The 27,845-nt window shown below is 40.1% G+C and overlaps 1 protein-coding gene across 5 annotated transcripts in view; it reads left to right on the plus strand.

Annotated features, from left to right (window-relative positions):
* Positions 1–27,845, plus strand: part of golim4a (golgi integral membrane protein 4a) — a 111,683-nt gene that overhangs the window by 22,048 nt on the left and 61,790 nt on the right. For all 5 annotated transcript variants that reach the window (XR_004560068.1, XR_004560069.1, XM_034168115.1 and 2 more), the window contains exons 2-7: positions 19,353–19,427; positions 19,533–19,582; positions 19,932–19,985; positions 20,245–20,395; positions 20,903–20,985; positions 21,227–21,310. Coding sequence is in view for 3 of the 5 variants with exons in the window: in XM_034168115.1 (XP_034024006.1) it covers positions 19,353–19,427; positions 19,533–19,582; positions 19,932–19,985; positions 20,245–20,395; positions 20,903–20,985; positions 21,227–21,310 (497 nt within the window). In the remaining 2 variants the exon portion in view is untranslated. The remainder of the gene's footprint in view (positions 1–19,352; positions 19,428–19,532; positions 19,583–19,931; positions 19,986–20,244; positions 20,396–20,902; positions 20,986–21,226; positions 21,311–27,845) is intronic.

Here is a 27,845-nt window from a genome sequence, read left to right on the forward strand (position 1 = left end):
GGATCAACTTTATATTGGGACAGCTCAGAAATCTCATTGCACAAACTTGATTGATTCACTGTTATTCAAATAATGAATGTTTATGAATTCAATGATACGAATATTTCATGAGGTGAAAGCTTCGCCTCATTGAATGGTTTGTTCCAGCTTTCACCTAATTACATATTTGTTCCATTGAAAGAATGTAAAAACATTTATTTGTTTTATATAACGGCTAAAATAGATCCTTGTCATTTCATATTTTAGAAATTTATAAACACCAGAAAAGGGACTTACATTTTGGTGTTCCACTGCTGCTAAAGTCCAAATTGTGACGTGTAGTCTTGTGATGCTATGCACTGACTTCGGACTTCCATAAAAAAAGAAAAAAAAAGACTTTGTGTGGTTCCTCAGTCCAGCCAAAAATCATGTCAGCTTTCCATTTGAACAGCTCTTCATGCATCCATACGGCTTACAGCAGAGTGGATTTTGTATGTGTGTGTGTGTGTGTGTGTAACAAGAATTAACTTTGAATCATATGTGGTGTTGTAAAGGTGTGGAAGGGTGGCCCTCCTTTCCACAGTGCAGAGCTTTTGAAAATTTGAGGTCAAAATGGGGCATTCTGAGGCTTCTTGAATGACTAGAACAACAACAGAGCATGGGAGCTGAGAGAAATAGGACACGTTTATGCATTCTTACTGTAATTTTGCCACATATTTAGTATTCAGGAAACAAAATACACTTTATTACAAATGGGTTTGCTATTTCCTGGCATCAGTGCTATGTATTTACAGAAGAATTGATCACCAATGGGAAGGCTGTATGCTAGGAATAATGCTTACAAAAAATTGGCATTTTGGCAAGGGGCGTGCAGCCAAAACAAGGGGGCACGGCGTCCCTATTTCCTGGTTTAGTTTAGAAAAAACCCTGATACATCCTCCTGTAATCAGCAGATCAGAAATGTGACTTTTATTGCCTTCTGCTCTTTTTTCAGTGTTCTGCTTTTTCCTACAACTCCAAAAAACTTAAGCACTGGTACTACAGTCCCACACACTACTTAAATTTCTTTCTAGTACATACTGTGTAGTTATTTTATCTGGAAGAAACAACCGACTTCATGATACTTCTTGTGTAGTCAGTAAAAATACAATAGTATTGTTTTTTTTGTATTACTTTGTCACTGTATATTGGTCCCCTGGCCCATACTCTGAATTCTTAGATGATTTTGGTGTGTTTATGTCTAACCTTTCAACTAGTGCAGATAAATTCTGATTATTGGTGACTTCAACATTCATGTAAATAAGTCTTCTGATCCCCTCTGCAAATCGTTTATGGAAATTATGCATGCATTTGCATTACAGCAATACATTCAGGTTTCAACACACATTAGTGGAAATACCTTGGATTTGGTTCTCGTACGTGGTATTGCTGTCACAAATATTCACATCATGCCTCTTGTATCAGTGGTTTCTGATAACTCACTTATTAGGTTTACAGTTTCACTGCCGTGTTTAGTGGAACAACAACCTTATTTATCACTGCTGTGACACATCAGAATTTTTAACTGCTTTATTCCACTCAAAGGGTACAAATAAATCTGACATCGGTGCATTTTATTTAAACAATGAAGACTGAGTGAAATCTAAAAACTAATGACTCTTAATGTTCATTTTGGCCAATTTATTATTGCTAATAATTCAGCTACAAAGTTTTAACGCTGTACTTTTTCTGATTTGCCATGTCATACAACCCCAATTCCAAAGAAATTGGGACATTGTGTGAAATGTAAATGAAAACAGAATGCAATGATTTGCAAACCTCTTCAACCTATATTCAGTTGAATACACCGCAAAGACAAGATATTTAATGTTCAAACTGATAGACTTTTTTTTGTTTTTGTGCAAATATTTGTTCATTTTGAAAAGGATACCTGCAGCACATTTCAGAAAAGCTGGGACAGGGGCAACAAAAGACTGGGAAAGTTGATGAATGCCCAAAGAACACCTGTTTGGAACATTCCATAGGTGAACAGGTTAATTGGAAACAGCTGAGTGTCATGATTGGGTATGAAAGGAGCATCCCCAAAAGGCTCAGCCATTCACAAGCAAAGATGGGGCGAGGATCACCACTTTGTGAACAACTGTGTGAAAAAATAGTCCAACAGTTTATGAACAATGTTTCTCTATGTTCAATTGCAAGGAGTTTAGGGATTCCCTCCTGTCCTGTGCACCAACAGCATTTCCTGTATGTTCGTTTTGTGAATTGTTTCTGTGAATTGTTCTGTAATTTATGTCTGTAGCATGGCCCAAGCAGAGGGTCACCCCTTTGAGTCTAGTCTGCTTGAGGTTTCTTCCTTAGAGGGAGTTTTTCCTTACCACTGTTGCTCTGAGAGTTAATAAGGTTAGACCTTACTTGTGTGAAGCGCCTTGAGGCAACTCTGTTGTGATTTGGCGCTATATAAATGAAAATAAATTGAAATTGAAATTCCATCATCTACAGTCAATAATACGAGGTCTGTTAGAAAAGTATCCGACCTTTTTATTTTTTTCAAAAACCATATGGATTTGAATCACATGTGATTGCATCAGCCAAGCTTGAACCTTCGTGCGCATGCATGAGTTTTTTCACGCCTGTCGATTGCGTCATTCGCCTGTGAGCAGGCTTTGTGTGAGCAGTGGTCCACTCCTCTCGTCGGATTTTTATTGCGAATAAAATGTCTGAACGATTTGGAGCTTTGCTGCACCACCTGGAGGTCTCTCACAGTTTCTGGAAAAAATTGATGCAGCAAAGATCCAAATCGTTCAGACATCTATTCGCAATAAAAATCCAACGAGAGGGGTGGACCACTGCTCACACAAAGCCTGCTCACAGGCGAATGACACAACCGACAGGCATGAACAAACTCACGCATCAATCAATCAATCAATCAATTTTTTTATATAGCGCCAAATCACAACAAACAGTTGCCCCAAGGCGCTTTATATTGTAAGGCAAGGCCATACAATAATTATGTAAAACCCCAACGGTCAAAACGACCCCCTGTGAGCAAGCACTTGGCTACAGTGGGAAGGAAAAACTCCCTTTTAACAGGAAGAAACCTCCAGCAGAACCAGGCTCAGGGAGGGGCAGTCTTCTGCTGGGACTGGTTGGGGCTGAGGGAGAGAACCAGGAAAAAGACATGCTGTGGAGGGGAGCAGAGATCGATCACTAATGATTAAATGCAGAGTGGTGCATACAGAGCAAAAAGAGAAACAGTGCATCATGGGAACCCCCCAGCAGTCTACGTCTATAGCAGCATAACTAAGGGATGGTTCAGGGTCACCTGATCCAGCCCTAACTATAAGCTTTAGCAAAAAGGAAAGTTTTAAGCCTAATCTTAAAAGTAGAGAGGGTGTCTGTCTCCCTGATCTGAATTGGTTCCACAGGAGAGGAGCCTGAAAGCTGAAGGCTCTGCCTCCCATTCTACTCTTACAAACCCTAGGAACTACAAGTAAGCCTGCAGTCTGAGAGCGAAGCGCTCTATTGGGGTGATATGGTACTACGAGGTCCCTAAGATAAGATGGGACCTGATTATTCAAAACCTTATAAGTAAGAAGAAGAATTTTAAATTCTATTCTAGAATTAACAGGAAGCCAATGAAGAGAGGCTAATATGGGTGAGATATGCTCTCTCCTTCTAGTCCCCGTCAGTACTCTAGCTGCAGCATTTTGAATTAACTGAAGGCTTTTTAGGGAACTTTTAGGACAACCTGATAATAATGAATTACAATAGTCCAGCCTAGAGGAAATAAATGCATGAATTAGTTTTTCAGCATCACTCTGAGACAAGACCTTTCTGATTTTAGAGATATTGCGTAAATGCAAAAAAGCAGTCCTACATATTTGTTTAATATGCGCTTTGAATGACATATCCTGATCAAAAATGACTCCAAGATTTCTCACAGTATTACTAGAGGTCAGGGTAATGCCATCCAGAGTAAGGATCTGGTTAGACACCATGTTTCTAAGATTTGTGGGGCCAAGTACAATAACTTCAGTTTTATCTGAGTTTAAAAGCAGGAAATTAGAGGTCATCCATGTCTTTATGTCTGTAAGACAATCCTGCAGTTTAGCTAATTGGTGTGTGTCCTCTGGCTTCATGGATAGATAAAGCTGGGTATCATCTGCGTAACAATGAAAATTTAAGCAATGCTTTCTAATAATACTGCCTAAGGGAAGCATGTATAAAGTGAATAAAATTGGTCCTAGCACAGAACCTTGTGGAACTCCATAATTAACTTTAGTCTGTGAAGAAGATTCCCCATTTACATGAACAAATTGTAATCTATTAGACAAATATGATTCAAACCACTGCAGCGCAGTGCCTTTAATACCTATGGCATGCTCTAATCTCTGTAATAAAATTTTATGGTCAACAGTATCAAAAGCAGCACTGAGGTCTAACAGAACAAGCACAGAGATGAGTCCACTGTCCGAGGCCATAAGAAGATCATTTGTAACCTTCACTAATGCTGTTTCTGTACTATGATGAATTCTAAAACCTGACTGAAACTCTTCAAATAGACCATTCCTCTGCAGATGATCAGTTAGCTGTTTTACAACTACCCTTTCAAGAATTTTTGAGAGAAAAGGAAGGTTGGAGATTGGCCTATAATTAGCTAAGATAGCTGGGTCAAGTGATGGCTTTTTAAGTAATGGTTTAATTACTGCCACCTTAAAAGCCTGTGGTACATAGCCAACTAACAAAGATAAATTGATCATATTTAAGATCGAAGCATTAAATAATGGTAGGGCTTCCTTGAGCAGCCTGGTAGGAATGGGGTCTAATAAACATGTTGATGGTTTGGATGAAGTAACTAATGAAAATAACTCAGACAGAACAATCGGAGAGAAAGAGTCTAACCAAATACCGGCATCACTGAAAGCAGCCAAAGATAACGATACGTCTTTGGGATGGTTATGAGTAATTTTTTCTCTAATAGTTAAAATTTTGTTAGCAAAGAAAGTCATGAAGTCATTACTAGTTAAAGTTAATGGAATACTCAGCTCAATAGAGCTCTGACTCTGTCAGCCTGGCTACAGTGCTGAAAAGAAACCTGGGGTTGTTCTTATTTTCTTCAATTAGTGATGAGTAGAAAGATGTCCTAGCTTTACGGAGGGCTTTTTTTATAGAGCAACAGACTCTTTTTCCAGGCTAAGTGAAGATCTTCTAAATTAGTGAGACGCCATTTCCTCTCCAACTTACGGGTTATCTGCTTTAAGCTACGAGTTTGTGAGTTATACCACGGAGTCAGACGCTTCTGATTTAAAGCTCTCTTTTTCAGAGGAGCTACAGCATCCAAAGTTGTCTTCAATGAGGATGTAAAACTATTGACGAGATACTCTATCTCACTTACAGAGTTTAGGTAGCTACTCTGCACTGTGTTGGTATATGGCATTAGAGAACATAAAGAAGGAATCATATCCTTAAACCTAGTTACAGCGCTTTCTGAAAGACTTCTAGTGTAATGAAACTTATTCCCCACTGCTGGGTAGTCCATCAGAGTAAATGTAAATGTTATTAAGAAATGATCAGACAGAAGGGAGTTTTCAGGGAATACTGTTAAGTCTTCTATTTCCATACCATAAGTCAGAACAAGATCTAAGATATGATTAAAGTGGTGGGTGGACTCATTTACTTTTTGAGCAAAGCCAATAGAGTCTAATAATAGATTAAATGCAGTGTTGAGGCTGTCATTCTCAGCATCTGTGTGGATGTTAAAATCGCCCACTATAATTATCTTATCTGAGCTAAGCACTAAGTCAGACAAAAGGTCTGAAAATTCACAGAGAAACTCACAGTAACGACCAGGTGGAAGATAGATAATAACAAATAAAACTGGTTTTTGGGACTTCCAATTTGGATGGACAAGACTAAGAGTCAAGCTTTCAAATGAATTAAAGCTCTGTCTGGGTTTTTGATTAATTAATAAGCTGGAATGGAAGATTGCTGCTAATCCTCCGCCCCGGCCCGTGCTACGAGCATTCTGACAGTTAGTGTGACTCGGGGGTGTTGACTCATTTAAACTAACATATTCATCCTGCTGTAACCAGGTTTCTGTAAGGCAGAATAAATCAATATGTTGATCAATTATTATATCATTTACCAACAGGGACTTAGAAGAGAGAGACCTAATGTTTAATAGACCACATTTAACTGTTTTAGTCTGTGGTGCAGTTGAAGGTGCTATATTATTTTTTCTTTTTGAATTTTTATGCTTAAATAGATTTTTGCTGGTTATTGGTGGTCTAGGAGCAGGCACTGTCTCTACGGGGATGGGGTAATGAGGGGATGGCAGGGGGAGAGAAGCTGCAGAGAGGTGTGTAAGACTACAACTCTGCTTCCTGGTCCCAACCCTGGATAGTCACGGTTTGGAGGATTTAAGAAAATTGGCCAAATTTCTAGAAATGAGAGCTGCTCCATCCAAAGTGGGATGGATGCCGTCTCTCCTAACAAGACCAGGTTTTCCCCAGAAGCTTTGCCAATTATCTATGAAGCCCACCTCATTTTTTGGACACCACTCAGACAGCCAGCAATTCAAGGAGAACATGCGGCTAAACATGTCACTCCCGGTCTGATTGGGGAGGGGCCCAGAGAAAACTACAGAGTCCGACATTGTTTTTGCAAAGTTACACACCGATTTAATGTTAATTTTAGTGACCTCCGATTGGCGTAACCGGGTGTCATTACTGCCGACGTGAATTACAGTCTTACCAAATTTACGCTTAGCCTTAGCCAGCAGTTTCAAATTTCTTTCAATGTCGCCTGCTCTGGCCCCCGGAAGACAATTGACTATGGTTGCTGGTGTCGCTAACTTCACATTTCTCAAAACAGAGTCGCCAATAACCAGAGTTTGATCCTCGGCGGGTGTGTCGCCGAGTGGGGAAAAACGGTTAGAAATGTGAACGGGTTGGCGGTGTACATACTGCTAAAGGAGGCCGAGGAATAACTAAACATTTCACACCCAGAGCAGAAAAGTGTGGGAGAGACAGGAGAAGTCACCATGCTAAATTGGCTAAGAGCTAGTAGCTACGCTAAGCTAGCGGATTCCTAAAAACACGCAAAGTGAATAATGTGTAAATAATTTAGAGGTGATTCAGCAGAAGGAGTGCTTTAGTTAAGGCACGTAAAGATTACACTGGGAAACAAATCGTAATCTAGATAACTAGATCAATCTAACTGCGCAGATTAAACAGCTAACAGATACAGAAAAACACCGCTGTGCTCCGGAACAGGAAGTGATACAATACCACAGTGAGAGCCAACCACCAGTTGCGTGCGCACGAAGGTTCAAGCTTTGCTGGTGCAATCACACGTGTTTCAAATCCATATGGTTTTTGAAAAAAATAAAAAGGTCGGATACTTTTCTAACAGACCTGGTATATATAATATATCAGAAGATTCAGAGAATCTGGAGGACTTTCTACACGTAAGCGGCAAGGCCGAAAACCAACATTGAATACCCGTGACCTTCGATCCCTCCGGTGGCACTGCATTAAAAACTGACATTGTGTAAAGGATCTTACTTCGTGGGCTGAGGAACACTTCCGAAAACCATTGTCACTTAACACAGTTCATCGCTACATCTACAAGTGCAAGTTAAAACTCCACCATGCAAACCAAAAGCCATACATCAACAACATCCAGAAATGTAGCCGCCTTCTCTGGGCCTGAGCTCATTTGAAATGGACAGATGCAAAGTGCAAAAGTGTGCTGTGGTCTCATGAGTCCACATTTCAAATAGTTTTTGGAAATCATGGATGTCGTGTCCTCCGGACAAAAGAGTAAAAAGACCATCCAGATTATTACCAGCGCAAAGTTCAAAAACCAGCATCTATGATGGTATGGGGGTGTGTTAGTGCCCGTGGCAAGGGCAACTTTCACATCATCAATGCTGAAAGGTACATCCAGGTTTTGGAGCAACACGTTGCCATCCAAGCAACATCTTTTTCAGGGACGTACCTGCTTATTTCAGCAAGACAATGCCAAGCCACATTCTGCACGTGTTACAACAGTGTGGCTTTGTAGTAAAAGAGTGCGGGTACTAGACTGGCCTGCCTGCAGTCCAGACCTGTCGCCCATTGAAAATGTGTGGTGCATTATGAAGCGCAAAACACGACAACGGAGACCCAGGACTATTGAACAACTGAAGTCGTACATCAAGAATGGGAAACAATTAGTGTGCTCAGTTCCCAAATGCTCATTGAGTGTTGTTAGAAAGAAAGGTGATGTAACAGTGGTAAACATACCACTGTCCCAGCTTTTTTTTTTTTCTTTCTTGTAACGTGTTGCAGGCATCCATTTCAAAATGAGCAAATATTTGCACAAAAACAATAAAGTATCAGTTTGAACATTAAATATCTTGCCTTTGTGGTGTATTCAACTGAATATAGGTTGAAGATGATTTGCAAATCATTCTGTTTTTATTTACATTTTACACAACATCCCAACTTCATTGGAATTGGGGTTGTGTAATGTCCAGTAGTTTTCTTCTGTAAGTGCATTCCTGCAGAGGTGCTGTATTTAGTCGACTTCCGACTACAAGTCAGTAATTCCAGTCCACAGGACAGCATGAAGACTCAGTGCACACTCAGAGATCTGATATTTCGATGTGAATATTTCCACGCTTGACCCAACTGGTGTCAGGCCCTGGGCTACCTTGTATTGGGGGGGTCGACCGACATGGATTTTTTTTAAGGGCTGATATCTGCAGTACATCCAGAAAGCATTCACAGTGCTTCACTTTTTTCCACATTTTATTTGTTACAGCCTTATACCCAAATGGAGCAAATTAATTTTTTCCCTCAAAATTTTACTCACAACACCCCACAATGACAGCATGGAAAGTTTACTTTGTGTGAAATTTTTGCAAATTTATTAAAAATAAAACACTAAGAAATCACATGTACCTAAGTGTTCGCACCCTTTGCCCTATACGAGGTCTGTTAGAAAAGTATCCGACCTTATTATTTTTTTCAACAACCATATGGATTTGAATCACGTGTGATTGCATCAGCCAAGCTTGAACCCTCGTGCGCATGTGAGTTTTTTCATGGCTGTCGGTTGCTTCATTCGCCTGTGAGCAGGCTTTGAGTGAGGTGTGGTCCACCCCTCTTGTCTATTTTTTATTGCGAATAAATGTCTGAACGATTTGGATCTTTGCTGCATCAATTTTTTTCCAGAAACTGTGAGAGACCTCCAGGTGGACACCGTTCGAAAAATTAATATGGCTTTCAGGGACGATTTTATGGGGATTAGACAGATTACGGGGTGTTACTGCCCCTTTAAGGACGGCTCACCTGATTGGTGGATTGCTGCAGAGGTGGTTATCCTTCTGGAAGGTTCTCCTCTACCACAGAGGAATGCTGAAGCTCTGACAGTGTGACCATTGGGTTCTCAGTCACTTCTCTGACTGAGGCCCTTCTCCCCCTATTGCTCAGTTTAGATGGGCAACCAGCTCTTGGAAGAGTTCTGGTGGATCCGAGCTTCTTCCATTTATGGATGATGGAGGCCACTCTGCTCACTGGGACCTTCAAAGCAACAGAAATGTTTCTGTACCCTTCCTCAGGTTTGTGCCTTGAGACAATCCTGTCTCGGAGGTCTACAGACAATTCCTTTGACTTCATGCTTGGTTTGTGGTATGACATGCACTGTCAACTGTGGGACCTTATATGTAGGCAGGTGTGTGCCTTTCCAAATCATGTCTAATCAACTGAATTTACCCCAGGTGGACTCCAATTAAGCTGTAGAAATATCTGAAGGATAATCTGTGGAAACAGGATCCTGAGGGTAAAAAAAGTGAATTTCATGCATTTTGGAATAGGTCTGTAGCAAAATGTGGAAAAAGTGAAGCACTGTGAATACTTTCTGGATGCCCTGTATACAATTGATCAGCAAGGTTTGCAGGCCAATGCTTGCATTCAGCCTTAAGCGGCTGAAGGCAAATGTCACTGTCACTCCAAACTAAAAGTTAATGTCACATTTTGTAAAGTAGTCTGACAATTGCAACAGTCATTGCTAACTTTACTATTCTGGCTTTTATTACAGAGATGTCATCAGTAACCCGACTGATGGCCACATTTTGCACCTAAACAGCCACAATGAAGCTTGAGGGAAATATTGTAGTGATCCATGTTGATTCGCTGTATTTTCTCTAAATACCTCTTCTGATGTTCAGGGTCAAGCACTTTAGCTATATCGGGCAAATTAGCTTGGCCGTCCATGGATGATCCAGCATCGGCCATGCTGTGGTGTACACAGAGCTTGCCGTCCAGTATGGCTGTTTACACAAAACCACGTGTTGCGTCATAGTCATTAAAAAACTCTCCAGACCCAAATTTTCTGGAGGGGTTTGAATGGCCCCCAGACCCCCGGACAGCAAAGTCCACCTTCACCATTCTCCCCCCTCCCATTTCATATCCTAACTACAGGCTTGAGATTTTAATTGGTATTGAATGAAGTACTGTGAAGTACTGTCATATGATGTGATAGTGCAGTTGTCTAACAATTGACTGACCGCTTTGATCAAAGTTTCACGTTTTACTACTTGAATATCAATTGTTATAGCTTACTTTTCTTACTTTGTTTTGTACACATAAGTTGTGAAATGTGTTTGATTAAACGGTTTATTCTGTTGAAATCATGCATTCTTTTTACCCAAATTTGTATGCTGAAATGTAAGGAAAAAAGACCTAAGTTGGAAACATTTTCTAGGGGACCATACCCACGGACCCCCTGAGCTTCCTTTTTTTTTTTTTTTTCTTCTCCGATTTGCTACTCACACCCCTGTAAGTAATGGATTTTGCTTCTGTGAAATTAGTAATGTAACATTTTTGTTAAGCACACACATTTTATACCTATTGTAATTCAGTGAAATGTCAATCAGCACGGGAATTAAGTCTTACTGTCACAGTTTCCACTTGGAAAGCTGGTAACAGATTTCCATTACCACTTGGGTAAAGTGCATTGGTGAAGTCTAAACAAGAGGGCTCTGTGTGATGGTGACCTTTAACTATTTAGAAGTGGACAAAGTCTATTGGCCACCTGTGTATACTGGGAACACTATCAGTCACAAATCTCTGTTTGAGGATTTTTTTTTCTCTGGATGTTTGATTAATTACACTTTCATATGTGTAAATGGATAAAATGGAAACCAGGAAAAAATAAAAGAAGAGTAAGATGGAGCATTCACAAGGTGTTGTATGGATTTTCGACAGATATACTGTATTTTCTGGAGTATAAGTTGCATTGGTCCAAAATTGTGTCTTTAAGAGAACAAAAAACATACAAGTTGCACCATAGTATAAGTTGCATTTATCACTTCGTGCAAGAAGCAAAATGGATTTAATCGCTGTATTATTAATTTATAAGCCACACATGGTGTTAAGTATTATTAATTTATAAGCCACACATGGTGTTAAAGAGCACAGCTAACAAACTAATGTCACTATAAGGGCACAAATGTGAGTAAACTGCTGCTTTCAGCCACTGAACAGACGATCATATGTGATGTGAACATACCACGCAATGAAGCTGAAAACCTGAAAAGCATTGATATGTTCATAACACAACCACTGCTTTGGCCGTTGGAAGTTAAGAACTAATTAACGTTTTTTTACAAGCACAAACTGCTTCTTTAAACCACTGAACAGATAATCATATGCGAGGTGAAAGTACAAAGTAATTTTAATGTAAATTATACTCCTTTAGTCCATTTATAAAATAAGCTTACCATTAATTTTCTTCTTCTAGTTAAAAGAGCTGTAGACTTTCAAATAAGTCCAAATAATGTTTCTTTGAGTTAGAAAAATAAATAAATAAATAAATAAAATGAGTCCATCTTCATTCAAAAGTGTTATCTTCTAGCACAGAACATGTTATGGTATTTTTTCAGAACAAAGAATGGTTTCTTTCTTTCTCTCGGGATCTTATTTTGGTGGCTCCTGATATTTGATTTCTTCTTCCTGAAGAAAAGCATCTCTGGACAGATTTGTTGCCACACCGTAACTTTGGGTGAGAAGCCGGTGTCACAGGGAGCAGATGCCCTGTCGCCCTCCCCCTCTTCCGCCAGCTGAAGGTGTGGGCCGGTGGACCACTTCGTATGTGGATTCTCCCTTTTCGCTATTTTCCCAGCTACAGACAGCCAAGGAGAAGCTCAAATAGTAGCTCAGTAGTAGCTACTATTGAGCTACTACAAGTAGCTCAATAGTATTGCCATCATGGTCGCTCCTTTTTTTAAAGAATGTTAAATGTGACCCGGCTTGGTTTTAAGCACATGCTGAAAGTAATGAAGCCTTGTTAGGAAGTTTCCATCTCACTTGTTTTATTAAAACGAAAAGGCAGTATAATGGTGTGTTCCTCATTTCAAATGTAAAGAAAATTCATGGTTGTGAATCGTGATTTATCTCCTCCCCGTATACAAGTTGCACTGGACTATAAGTCACAGGACCTCTCAAACTAGTAACAAAAAATGCAACTTATACTCTGGAAAATACGGTACTGCTAATGGGTGATAGTTTGTACAAGTAGGCGACTACCCTTTTTTTTTCTTTTTCAACAGGCAATGTACATTCTTTAGCATGTGGAACGACATCGTGCAACTGCTGTGAACAAAAATACATGCCACCCATGGGATTTGAACCTGCAATTTATAAAAGCTCTGATTACCAGCCAGAAATTTTTCCACACACTCCATAAAAACACCACATTTTATTGAATCCCTCTTATCGAGCGAACAATACAAGTATGAACCATCCCTCTGTAGTTGACCCATGGTCACAGATGTACAGTCATGTAATGACATGAATGATGCAATGCGCTCTTAATCATGTCCACATCTAATGGCCTGATGTGTCCAGCAGGCCTGTGCGTGTCCTGTGCACGGCGCACTGCAGGACAGACACCGTGTCATGTGGAACAGAGCTCACATGGGTGATGTAACATTCAGATCGCCCACTGCATGTTATTTTGGACCATTTCACCTGGGACAGCTTGTCAGTGTGCGTGCCGTGCGCTCGCTGCAGTCTGTTGCAACAGCAATATATGTTATATATATATATGTCCACGTGAGGACAACAAGCAGACTAGGGCTGTCACAATTATTGTCAATCGCGATTATTTTTCATATTCGCGATTACCGTGAATTATTTATTTTATCCACAAAGCATAAAACGACTCAGAATCTGACGTCATTGTGCTGCAGCTTCGCTCTCGTCTTAAGGCGGGACAATAACATGGAGGCTGAAGAGCGATCCGTCCTGCCGTTTGGATAAGACGGCCGATTAAAACAGTGGCCGTCTTCTTCAAAAGCCGTCTAAAATGCGGAGCTGTCGGTGTGTGTGTCTGTGTGTGCGCGCGCGGAGTCAAGAGGCTGCAGACTGCGAGGGAGGGGGTGCGTGAGGGAGATTCCTGAATGCAGGCGCGACACGTTACAGTCTGAGAACCATCAGTGCGCAGCGAGCGCGGAGCAGAGAGAGGATTTTAACCTGAGTGAACAAGTTAAAAAAAACAAAAAAAAACAAAACGTGGACCTGCTTCTACTTCTCTTTGAACTTTCTCTAAAGGTGTGATTCTGCCGTTAGCATCCTGTTCACACCATATGCGCGTCGTATGCTGAATTTATGAGATCATGAGATGAAATAAACGGTCAAATAGCTTTAAAAACATATTTAAAAAATGAGAATATATGAATGAACTGAGCCACAAAAAAAAAAAAAAAACCCTGACATGGAGAAGCTGTGGTGATGTTCAGATGCACAGATCACAAAAAGCAGGTGAGAACTCTGAACTTTAACAGCTGTTACTTTCCAAAGGTATTTATTTGTTCAATATGGGCTTAATGCAGTGTTTAAGCACAAAACGTGACTGATGAGGAGAAACAATTTCAGAAATGCAACAGAAACAATAATTCAGAAAAAGTTGGGATTGTAAGTAAAATGAAGATAAAAATAAAAATGTTGCACTATACCCAGTTTCTCCACTCACAGAAGCCAAACGTTCTTCCAGAGTTGTGTAATTATACTACAATAGTAGAATATAAAGAAGGGGAAAAAAATAGACAATATATTCGTCAGTCGCAGTTATTTGTCTGACAAGTAATCGTCTCTAGAAATTCCTAATCGTGACAGCCCTAAAGCAGACACACGCGTGTCACAGTGGATACTGTAAGTTCATGTCCATCCAAACACGGTACGTGTTTTCCAACTGGAACGTCCAGAACCAGAGATATCAACAGCTGCGGGTGTTGGCAGACACGCCCCATCAGTTCAGCGCACACACCGTCACTCTGTGTCTATGTGATCATTTCTTTTTAGTTATTTTTACTGCTATTTAGTTATTACCCCATCCGCAACACATCCACCACGTGTTGCGGATGGGGTGGGGGAGCGCAACACACGCGTGATTCACACGCACGCCATGTGTTGGGTGGGGAGGAGCCGCCACACTCATGGGGCACTTAGACAAATTTTACAGCCAGGTCGAAAGTGATTGTCTGCTCACTATTTTCATGCTAACAGCGCAAATGGCCACACATTTTTTTTAATGCCAAGCGAGCGGTGTTAGATGCTTGTGTGTGTCACCTGGAATTTGACCGACACCTGACGCGAGAGGGATTGAATGGGCTCTCACAGGGCACACTCTGTCTTTCTGCCGCTGGTATGTGCAAATACAACCCCTGGCAAAAATTATGGAATTACCGGCCTTGGAGGATGTTCATTCAGTTGTTTAATTTTGTAGAAAAAAAGCAGATCACAGACATGACACAAAACTAAAGTCATTTCAAATGGCAACTTTCTGGCTTTAAGAAACACTATAAGAAATCAGGAAAAAAAAATTGTGGCAGTCAGTAACGGTTACTTTTTTAGACCAAGCAGAGGGAAAAAAAATATGGAATCACTCAATTCTGAGGAAAAAATTATGGAATCATGAAAAACAAAAGAACGCTCCAACACATCACTAGTATTTTGTTGCACCACCTCTGGCTTTTATAACAGCTTGCAGTCTCTGAGGCATGGACTTAATGAGTGACAAACAGTACTCTTCATCAATCTGGCTCCAACTTTCTCTGATTGCTGTTGCCAGATCAGCTTTGCAGGTTGGAGCCTTGTCATGGACCATTTTCTTCAACTTCCACCAAAGATTTTCAGTTGGATTAAGATCCGGACTATTTGCAGGCCATGACATTGACCCTATGTGTCTTTTTGCAAGGAATGTTTTCACAGTTTTTGCTCTATGGCAAGATGCATTATCATCTTGAAAAATGATTTCATCATCCCCAAACATCCTTTCAATTGATGGGATAAGAAAAGTGTCCAAAATATCAACGTAAACTTGTGCGTTTATTGATGATGTAATGACAGCCATCTCCCCAGTGCCTTTACCTGACATGCAGCCCCATATCATCAATGACTGTGGAAATTTACATGTTCTCTTCAGGCAGTCATCTTTATAAATCTCATTGGAACGGCACCAAACAAAAGTTCCAGCATCATCACCTTGCCCAATGCAGATTCGAGATTCATCACTGAATATGACTTTCATCCAGTCATCCACAGTCCACGATTGCTTTTCCTTAGCCCATTGTAACCTTTTTTTTTCTGTTTAGGTGTTAATGATGGCTTTCGTTTAGCTTTTCTGGTGATTCCATAATTATTGCCAGGGGTTGTAGTTGTAGCAACAGGTATATACAAGGCATTGGAGGCAGCTTCAATTTTACACAACTTGCATGCATTTCCTGCTTCGTGTGCAATTTCACCACCGAGGAACTGATCCCACCTGCTCAAAGTGATGTTAATCAGTGAAATCACCTGCTGGAGTCAGTGTCTGCAAAGAAAACCTGCACCCTCTCTGCCCTTTCTGGAATAGTTTGGACACCATTGATCTAGATGGTCTCAAAATTAGAGGTCTGTCAATAAAGTAACGGTCCTTTTTATTTTTTTCAAAAACTATATGGATTTCATTCATATGTTTTTACGTCAGACATGCTTGAACCCTCGTGCACATGCGTGAGTTTTTCCATGCCTGTCGGTGACGTCATTCGCCTGTGAGCACGCCTTGGGAAGGAGTGGTCCCGCCCCCTCGTCGGATTTTCATTGTCTGGAAATGGCGGAATGAAAAGGAATTTTTTTCCATCAGAATTTTTTCAGAAGCTGTTAGACTGCCACCTGGAAACCATTCGAAAAATTGATCTGGCTTTCGGTGAAAATTTTACGGGCTTCACAGAGAATAAGGACTGTTACTACAGCTTTAAGGACCCCTTTAAGGACGCTCGGCGTGCCACGCTTGGCGTGCCACGCTCCGAGCTGCGACGACGCGGCACAAGCCACCAGACCATTTCTAAACGGATGGCTCTGTGGATACGAGACCGTCGTGTGCTCTTTCTCTGGTTATCACAAGAGCTGGACATCAGCCATTTTCCGGCAGATTTCACTTTTAACAAGAGATTTTGTCATGGAAAGCCACGCGGAGGCTTCGCGCGTAAAGACCGATTCGCTTTGGAAGCGAGACAAAGGAACATCTCCGTTTTGGAGTGTCAGAGGACAAGTTTGGACATGTCTATCTTGGCTTTCAATGCTTACCAGTCCAGTAAGTATCAGTGAAATTGTGGAGAGCTGGACATGTCCAAACTTGTCCTCTGACACTCCGAAACGGAGGTGTTCCTTTGTCTCGCTTCCAAAGCGAATCGGTCTTTACGCGCGAAGCCTCCGCGCACCCGTTTAGAAATGGTCCGGTGGCTTGTGCCACGTTGTCGCAGCTTGGAGTGCGGTGAGCCGAGCGTCCTTAAAGGGGTCCTTAAAGCTGTAGTAACAGACCTTATTTTATTGACAGACCTCGTATAATGCCGCGTTTACACCGGGCGCGATCAGACGCTACAAATTTGCCGGGGTTGTGTGGCGACGGACGCGCCTCCTTCGCCCGGTGTGTCGCTCTGCTTTTGCTGCGAAAATTCGCCCCGGTGCGTCATCAAATAGGAGGAACTTCCATTCCGCTCGCCAGCTCTGGTTGTCAGTCAAGTTAACATGACGGACCTTCATCACATGGAGCGAGTTGTGGAAAGCTCCCAATACAGGGAGTATCATTATTTGCTGCAGGAGCTGCGTCTGGATGACGGCCGCTTTCAGCGGTCCTTCCGCCTCTGTGGGACCCAGTTTGAGGACCTCCTGTCCCGTTCACGCGCGCACATGTAAACAATTAAAAAACAAAAAAACAAAAACAAACTCCGCTGCTTGCTGCGGGGCTGCACCTCGCTCTTCCCCCAAAAAACTGTCATAATTGTGTTTAGAAACCAGTCACCATTTGCTTTATTATACATCTGTGTAGTTAATTAATAAAATATTCTCCACAGATGATTCGCTCGCGCGCGCACGTAGTATAAAAAGAAAAAGAAACTCTGCTCCCACTCCTGTGGGGCTGCTGCTCGCTCCAAAAACTCATAAGTCATAATTGTGAAATAAAGGACAAAAGAGACATAAGTCCTGTTCACAGGCTGCTACCAGATACAGGGCATGTTCACATCTTCAGTCAAACTCCAGACATTTTCACGTCACTACATGTTCAGTCCCTGATTGGTCATTGCGGAGCGACGAGATGAAAAAGTTCAGATTTTTCAACTTGGTGAGGAGGGCAATGCAACGTGATGTGACGCAATATCGCGCCACAAACGCGCCAATCGCTCAAAATCACTTCACTCGCGTCGCTTCATTCGCGTCCATCGCGTCGCGCTGTGATTTGGCACCAAAACGCGTCGTTCCATAGGGATTACATGGCAACCTGTTGCTCCTGTCGCTCATGTCGCGCCCGGTGTGAACGCGGCATAATAGTTTCATATTGTGTTACATGCATACTCTGAATTTTATGTTGTGCATGCATTGTATTAAATGTATTATGCGTGGTCCACTTTGAATAGGTCACGTCTGGGAGCATGCTTCACTGCATCTACCACACTGAAGAATTGCTCTGGGTTTTGGGTGGCAGCCACCCAAGCAGACAACCAATTCATCCCCACCACCCTATCCGTCATCTGTCACATGCATGTCCTTTTCTGATTGCTCGGGTCTTCAATGCACCCCACCTGCATGCTGAATTTTTGCAAAGTCGCTTCACAGCATGCCTTCTACCGCTACTCAACAACTTGCATAACGAGTCAAACATTTCTGCCTTTGCAGAATCAATTTATTTTACTCACTTTGACAGCACTCTTTGAGATGCCATAAAAGTGTGATTATACATCACTACAACTTCTATTTAAATTAATTCAATCCCAACTTTAATGGAGGGGATAAATCACTTTTGTTAGCTGACTCAAAAAATATTTTACTTGAATAAATACATTTGTTACCATATTCAGCTTCTGAAGACACCTTGCACATCAGTTTTTGTTTTTGTGGCAGCTGCCAAACATACTCCAAGAGTAGTCTTAGCTGAATTAGATGTATATGTAAATACCGTGCATCCTAATGAAAAGCACAGGACTCGGCTTTTAAAGAATGAATTTTCCTTGAGCTTTTCCACAGATTACTGGTAGCTTTGATTTCATTCTGCAGCATATTATGAGACATCATGTCAGCTAATGCAAACAGATCACTCATCCTGAACGAACTGCTCACAGAAAAGAGCTTTTCTGTAAGCAGTTACAAATTGCTTGGTAACATTTAATCAATCAATCACATGACACTATCAGGCTTAGATGTTTATTCCTGGGATATGCTCACCTCTGTACTATAAAGCAAACACGACTGAAAAGTCACCGAAAGCCGTCTGAATCTTCTGAATGAACAGATGAATGTTTTATTGCAGTAGTATGTCAGCTTGAATGATCCACTATGTTACCACTCCAAACACATACAGTGACCACATTACTGTGCTCAGTGGTGTGATACTGACTCAGGTGTCTGATTGGATCAGTGACAGAATTGCAGCGTTTTAGAAAATTTTTTCCTGTTTGTCAGTATAATCACTGCTGCACTCACTTTAAAATGAGTTTATAATTGTTTTTTGTTTATTAGTAAAAGTTGGTCAACACACCGTGGAGGGGGGTCAATTTCAACAGCTGCTTGACATTCAAAACCCTGCTCAAGCACGGGGAGGCTTCTCAGTGTTTTGTGCACTTCTTCTATGACTTGATTTTAATTAATTTTATTGCAATTTATTGTGGTCATGGCAATGACTTTATTGAATTACTAATTATTGCAACAACATTCAAAATGTACTTAATCATGCAGCCCAGCCTTCCACCTGTTTCTTTCAGTGACGGTTCTCTAACTGGGTGTTTTCTCTCTGCTTTCATCTGTCCTATCGTTTCCTCCTCCTTCTCCATCTCTGTCTCATTTGTTCAGTTGTGTATGAGCATCGCTCCAGGTTGGAGAAGTCTCTTCAAAAGGAGCGGTTGGAGCATAAAAAAGCTAAAGAAGGTGAGAATAATAACCAATGGCTGTTGATTGTAAAGTGCATGTTGGTCAAGGTGTTGTGTGATTAACTGGAGAAATGTTTTGGATTTATTTGGACACTATTCCCAGATTATCTGGTTTATAAACTCGAAGCACAACAGACACTCAACAAGGAGAAGGTATGTTTTCATAAATATCAGCTTATGCATATTTTAAAGCTTGTTTGTAGATTGTGTAATTGCTTATCACCTTCCTTCCTGATTTGTGTCTGACTTTTGTTTGGATAATTGTGCAAACTGTGTAAATGCATCTGCCACTTATAGTTAGTATTTTTTTATTTCCATTACCTGTTGTCAAAGCAAACCTGGGCAAGAAATTTTTGCTGGTTGTTTTTAATGCCTCATCGTGTGTGTGTGTGTGTGTGTGTGTGTGTGTGTGTGTGTGTGTGTGTGTGTGTGTGTGTGTGTGTGTGTGTGTGTGTGTGTGTGTGTGTGTGTGTGTGTGTGTAAAACACCTGTGTTCAAACAGCAAGAATCCAGCAGCAGGTTAAATACTCTACAAGTACAACATCAAATGCTGAAGGTATTTTTGTCCTTATACACTGAATCACATGTATGTTTGTGCTGTAATTTTCTTAAATGTCAAAAATACAGATGACCTCAGATTTAGCTTTTCTTCAGTTGTTGTGGTCTTTTTTGCTTTTGTCACCCCCCACCACACACACACACACACACAGACCAAACCTCTACCTGACCTTACTGTGGTGTGTACTCTGTGCCCTTCCTCTGGGGTGTACAATATTTGTGTGTGGTGTAAAGTTTCAGTTTCAATCTTCTGTTAGAACCAGCATGATGACTTAAAGAAGCAGTATTATGAGCTGCAGGAGCAGCATCAGGTGCAGGGAGATGACCACAACAGACTCTTGGATGAACACAGAAATCGTTATGAAAAACTTCAGCAAGCCAAAGAGGTGGAAGTGTCTCAACTCAAAGGTACAGATGATAAGAGGGATGAATTTCTCTTTGCTTGAGTCGTTTGTTCTTCTGCATTCTTGGTTTCTTGTTGTCCTTCCCTCTGTTTCAAACTGTTTAGTGGTGCTGTATATGTGCTTGTGTGGAATATATGCCATTTCAAATACAATTCAGTGACTTGTACTGTATTTTGTCCTTGTCGTGTAACTTCATACAGTGGTATTGTCAATAACTTCTTGTTTAAGTACTTTGTCTCCATCTTCTGTCGTAGTTGAGTACTGCATATGTAAAACATCTGCAGTGTACTTTGTGTTTGACATGTTCCAATTATAGTGTAGAAAATGCTGTAAATTTGTACCTCACACTAATTGTCTTACCCTCGAGTTTTTGTTACATAATACTTTATTATAACAGCAGTTTAATAATATAAGAATTAAAAACAAATAATTAGATAAAATTGATCTGATTAGCAAATTCTTAACATCTGTGTGTCCTTTGTTAGTTATATTCATACTTTTTATGTTGTAGAAAATGTTTATAACCTTAGAGAAGAAAATAAACAACTGAGGAAAGCCCATCATGACATTCACATACAGCTACAGGATGCACAGGTGAGAAAAGACCTCTGTTTATACTTATAAGTAAGAATATGTCTATATACAACTCTTACACAGCTTAAAAAGAATGAACACATTTGAAACACAAAGTGGGGAAAAAAAGATAATCAACTGTGTTCAGCATATGTTGTTAATTTACTAATAAGGATCAGAAAATGTGGAAAACAGTTGAGGTACAATGGCTGAATCTTGGATGAAGTTGAATATGAATGTTTGATTCCTGCCATTTGTTTAGATTCGGCATCAGGATTTGAAGGCGGCACATGACCACCTTGCACTAACACTGGAAGACCACAAGAGTGCGCTAGCTGCAGCTCACGTAAGTGTGTACAATGGCACCGTTTCACTTTTGACAGCAGTGGTCTCTGGACTTGTTCTTCAGGTCTTCCTAACCTACATTAATGTCTTTTGATCATGCTCCACATGCAACCTAATTAACTAAATGCTAAGCAGGAGCTGAACAGAAAGTTTGAATAAATGAAATTGGGATTCTAATCGTTACATTTGTTCCGCAAATCTGATTGGTTAATCCTGTGAGATTTCTGACCATAAAATATAGTGTTGACGGTGCAAAAAATATTCAACCGTTTCGCATTTGATGTATTACTCCACGCCCTGACCGCGTTGCTACACAGAGAGGAAACTGGTGGAGCGACGACGATGCAGAAATGGCTGAATTTAATCGATCATACAAAAGTATTAATATGGATTCTGATACAGAATTACTCAATGCAATTGACGAGATGGAGAAATCTGTGGGTCTGCTCACAGAATTTCAGGTTTGGCATGCAGACGCTGTTGCTACGGCTTCGCCAACCTATGTAAATATTGCGGTTACTGCTGTGATAACCGATAAATACAATGCTAGCGGTGATTATTTGATGACTCGGGACCGGGAATCTAGCAACATTTCTCTAAAACTACAGTCTGCGTAACTGTTTCATCGAACTATATTATTATGCAGGTTTAGATGTAGTCTTCAGGGGTGAAGCGGTTTTTCACTGAAAACACGGATCCAGGTCGAATTACTTACAGAAAAATAAACCATGCAAACGATGGAATTGGATTAGAATGGGAATAACCCCCTTGTGCCTGATGATTTACGGACGTTAATGCTAATATTACGGTCGCAATTAACCCTTTTACTCAGTTTGCGACCGTAAAATCCAGCATTAACATCCGCAAATCATCAGACACAACAGGGTTATTCGCTACATGGGCTTACTGTATTGTTGTTTGTGCTTCAGTCTTATCTATCACACTATGGGTTGTGGGGCACAGTATTGATGTACTAAAATTGTTAGCGTATGCTGACTTGGGTGATGGATTAGGTGCATGTGTTGTTGAGTGTCAGCACAGAAATGTACTAAATCAAAGAAGTAAACAATTCTGCACATATTGGCTGGATGTGGTAGACCATAAACCAGGTGAGACAGAAAATTCTGCCAACTGGCGGGGAGCATGTCAAAGGTATCAGAGTATCAAAAGTAAAACAAGAGCAAAAAAAGGTTCTTTTCTCACTTGCCACAACACCAAGAAGCTGGATGTTTTACCTTTAACAGTATAGAAATACACAGCGAGAGATTGAACAAGAATAATTTCTCTAATGTTGCAGAGCGAAATTAAATGAGATGTGGTGTTAGGAAAAATTAGTGTATAAGCAGCAATCAAAGTAAAACTCCAGTTTTAGCATAACATAGAGCAAAATGCTAAATCTTTTGAGTCAACTTTTTGCTTCTTTAATTGACAGAGTCTAGGCCTGCTGGCAACCAAAGCCACTGCTGCTGTTTTGTCTTTTTTTCTGTTTGGTTGAATATTCAGTTTCTCTCCCTTTGTATGTAAAGTTTCATTTGCTAATTTGTGTTAAATCCTTTCATGCTCAAGCCCTCTGTGCACACTGATGTATGCACATCTTTCCTTTACAGCAGGGAGTTTGGTTTATTCCTACGCTGTCAGAGTTGTACGTGTTTAAAAAAAACACAGCAGTCAGTCATCAAAGATGAACAATAAAAGCCATTTTGGTTCTCTTTCATACATACATACACAGTACCCTCCAAAAGTATTGGAACACTTGGTATTTCACACATTTTAATTTGTCACATTAAATTTAAAAAATAGAAAAAAAAAATTACAAAAAATTTAAATTTATAAAAATGATCTTTCTTAATCACAAACTCAAAGCAAATCTCTACAACATGATATAAATTAATTCAAAATATAATAGTCAAGATGATGGGTTGCATAAGTAATGGAATGCTTTGGTGTAACACCTGTAAATAATCAGTTTTATTGTCAGTTTTCTTCAGACAAGTCAGAGGATGGATACATGAACATTGTGAATATGCCTTGGACTTTATTTACATCAGTTATGAAGAAATACAAACAGTATGGCACTCTGTGGTGAATCTGTGTGGAGTAGACTCAAAAACTGAGTGACAGTCATGATTAAGTGGTATAGAAGAGGACCTTCGTAAAAAGAAGACCTGAAAGTTCAGCTACAACTTGCCAGAAGTTACATCTGAGAAGCAAGCCTAGATTTGAAGTTTTGGTGAAATCCTGAATGCAATCCAAAATGCAAAGCATGCACTGTGCACAATTTCTCCAATCACAGCCAGAGAAGCCTGTAACTTCTTCTGGGTTGTCTGGGTGTCTTTGTGGCTTTCCTCACTCTTCTCCTTCTTGCACAGTCAAAAGAAAAAAAAAAAATAGCATATTTTTTTTATTTTAAAAACATGACTTAAAATTCAGTCAACCTACAGTAGTGTTCAGAATAATAGTGTTATGTGACTAAAAAGATTAATCCAGGTTTTAAGTATACTTTTTATTGTTACATGAGAAACAAGGTACCAGTAGATTCAGTAGATTCTCACAAATCCAACAAGACCAAGCATTCATGATATGCACACTCTTAAGGCTAAGAAAGTGGGCTATTACAACCCCTGGCAATAATTATGGAATCACCGGCCTTGGAGGATGTTCCTTCAGTTGTTTAATTTTGTAGAAAAAAAGCAGATCACAGACATGACACAAAACTAAAGTTATTTCAGATGGCAACTTTCTGGCTTTAAGAAACACTATAAGAAATCAGGAAAAAAAATTGTGGCAGTCAGTAACGGTTACTTTTTTAGACCAAGCAGAGGGAAAAAAAATATACACTAAAATTATGGAGTCATGAAAAACAAAAGAACGCTCCAACACATCACTAGTATTTTGTTGCACCACCTCTGGCTTTTATAACAGCTTGCAGTCTCTGAGGCATGGACTTAATGAGTGACAAACAGTACTCTTCATCAATCTGGCTCCAACTTTCTCTGATTGCTGTTGCCAGATCAGCTTTGCAGGTTGGAGCCTTGTCATGGACCATTTTCTTCAACTTCCACCAAAGATTTTCAATTGGATTAAGATCCGGACTATTTGCAGGCCATGACATTGACCCTATGTGTCTTTTTGCAAGGAATGTTTTCACAGTTTTCGCTCTATGGCAAGATGCATTATCATCTTGAAAAATGATTCATCATCCCCAAACATCCTTTCAATTGATGGAATAAGAAAAGTGTCCAAAATATCAATGTAAACTTGTGCATTTATTGATGATGTAATGACAGCTATCTCCCCAGTGCCTTTACCTGACATGCAGCCCCATATCATCAATGACTGTGGAAATTTACATGTTCTCTTCCTGCAGTCATCTTTATAAATCTCATTGGAACAGCACCAAACAAAAGTTCCAGCATCATCACCTTGCCCAATGCAGATTCGAGATTCATCACTGAATATGACTTTCATCCAGTCATCCACAGTCCACGATTGCTTTTCCTTAGCCCATTGCAACCTTGTTTTTTTCTGTTTAGGTGTTAATGATGGCTTTCGTTTAGCTTTTCTATATGTAAATCCCATTTCCTTTAGGCGGTTTCTGTCTTACGTTTTCTGTCTTGACGCTTTAATGTCTTCCTTGATCTACCAGTATGTTTGCCTTTAACAACCTTCCCATGTTGTTTGTATTTGGTCCAGAGTTTAGACACAGCTGACTGTGAACAACCAACATCTTTTGCAACATTGCGTGATGATTTACCCTCTTTTAAGAGTTTGATAATCCTCTCCTTTGTTTCAATTGACATCTCTCATGTTGGAGCCATGATTCATGTCAGTCCACTTGGTGCAACTGCTCTCCAAGGTGTGATCACTCCTTTTTAGATGCAGACTAACGAGCAGATCTGATTTGATGCAGGTGTTAGTTTTGGGGATGAAAATTTACAGGGTGATTCCATAATTTATTCCTCAGACTTGAGTGATTCCATATTTTTTCCCTCTGCTTGGTCTAAAAAAGTAACCATTACTGACTGCCACAATTATTTTTCCTGATTTCTTATAGTGTTTCTTAAAGCCAGAAAGTTGCCATTTGAAATGACTTTAGTTTTGTGTCATGTCTGTGATCTGCTTTTTTTCTACAAAATTAGGCCGGTGATTCCATAATTATTGCCAGGGGTTGTAGCATCAACAGCAGATGCTACTATTATTGTGACACCCCCTTTTCTACTTTTCTCTTACTAATAGCCCAATTTCATAGCCTTAAGAGTGTGCATATCATGAATGCTTGGTCTTGTTGGATTTGTGAGTATCTACTGAATCTACTGGTACCTTGTTTCCCATGTAACAATAAGAAATATACTCAAAACCTGGATTAATCTTTTTAGTCACATAGCACTACTATTATTCTGAACACTACTGTATTTGAATTTTCATTTTCAAGTGCGCACAAGTTGCCACACTTAAAAGCGACAAGGACGTTGCTTTTTTGTTTTCAAACAGCCATGCAAAGGAATGATCAAAATTAAAACTGGAAAATTAAATCGCAAAGAGGATGGTGGAGGGAAGTGATGGCAGACTTCCTTCCAGCTGCAGTCTGTGGTCTTCACTGACTGCTTCCCACCTATAGCCTGTTTTATACACAGCAGTTTTCTATTAAAAAATACTTTCAAATATTTTGTTTCCACCAAGATTCATTTTTGGTTAGATTCCATTTTGAATAAAAAAAATTGTTAGAAAACTTGTAATGAATACTTACCATTTGAATTTAAAAAGCAGAAATTTCTTACTTTAGACATCTTTTTCTCTGTAAATTAAAATCATATCTTGTCCATTGTTGTTGCTTCAGAAGAGAGGATTTTTTTGTTTGTTTTTTGATTAAAACAATAATATACCTTGGACATTTATTTTTAGACTGATAAAATAGCGTGAAATGTAATGTGTACATTATTAAACATGGTAGATTAATTCACTCATATCTGCACTTCAACCAGTAATAAAAAGACACAGTATATAAATATTTATTATAAAACACAACAGAAAATAAATGTCAGAGTGTATTTGATACAGTCACCACCCAGTGTAAAACTTTTGCTAAATCCCAGTGTGGATCTGTGCTGGATCCGCTGTGGCGACCGTGAACAAACAACGGCAGCTAAAACATTTGCTGAAGTCACATTACATTTACTCTTCATGGTTGTCAGCACATGAAGTCATGTGACATAAACCCCACGAGGAAATAATTTTTTGATTTAGTCATTCAAACATTTAAATATGTCCTTATTCAGTCGGTCATTGCTTTTAAAGGAAAAGAAAACCAACTGATAAAATACAGCGGGGAAGATAGACTGTGCTATAAACCAAAGATTGATGTGTAACAGTGAAAGTAAGGAGCTCTTACAAATGAAATATCTGCCTCCAAAAGTTGACATTTAAGCAGAATTCAGTTATTTCATAAATGCTTCCATTGACACAATTTTAACCAAGCAGGAAAAAACCCCCCGGATCGCTTGTGGCACTGCTGTAACGTGGCATGGGCACAGAAAGCTAAGTCCTCTCTCTCTCTCTACCTCGTTCTCTCTACCTTGCTCTCTCCCTTGCTCGCTGTTTTCCTGCTGAGCAAACACAAAGCCTTTTAACTGTAAATAAACTAAATTTCTAAATGTATCATCATTGGCGCTCACAAGAGTAACAATTCAGTTCCTTTTTTCGGAAAATCCGTGTTCTGCGGCACAGACTATTTGAACCCGAGAGCCAGGCGGAAATTTGCCATTACCGGTGGATTAAAACTCGTCTCGGCTGCGGTGCGAGGAAGAAACAGATTCCCTTCAGTGCAGAAACATCCTACTCCCCTTCCTCTCCTCCCGTTCAGCAGTAAACAGAGCAGAGAGCAAGCAGCACGAGAGAGATGTCACAGGCATGGTTTCTCTCCAGTGTCGGAAAATCCCGCAGGTTGGTTCGGTAAATTCCGATCCACAAATTACGTCTGTGTCGGAACCCGATACCGATCTGGGATGTTGATTGCCGCTTACGTGCCTTGTCCCCTTCTATACGGAAGAGCGACACTGGTGGAGTTGGAAACTCTATACCCTTGTGACGTCACACATTGCTGTTATAGCAGCCGGCATGGCCGCCTGCTGGTGGCTTTAGACCAGCCATACAAAAACGCTCTTAACTTTAACATAAATGATCACACCTGCCTACAACTTTTCATATGGGCTCTCAATATCATAATCTACCAACCCAATCATAAATTATCAGTGGATTTTCTTTTCCTTTAATGTTATCACTACAGAGTAATTACAAAAATATGGATTTGACCATTTATAAGGTTTGTGAATCCTTGCAATTATACACAGTAGGGGCGTAGCTTCTTTTGTCTGTGCAGGCACAAGTGTCTTATTGACTGAATGTTCAATTAATTATTCACTTAAAATTAAAATATAAAATGCAACAACTATTTCAAATAATAAAATAGCTGCTCTTTGTTTTATTCTGAAGAGCAGCAGCAGGTGTGGGTTTGTAGAGACAACAGGTGAGCTGCATCT

The sequence above is a fragment of the Thalassophryne amazonica genome, chromosome 4, assembly GCF_902500255.1.
Source record: "Thalassophryne amazonica chromosome 4, fThaAma1.1, whole genome shotgun sequence".
Classification (NCBI taxonomy): domain Eukaryota; kingdom Metazoa; phylum Chordata; class Actinopteri; order Batrachoidiformes; family Batrachoididae; genus Thalassophryne; species Thalassophryne amazonica.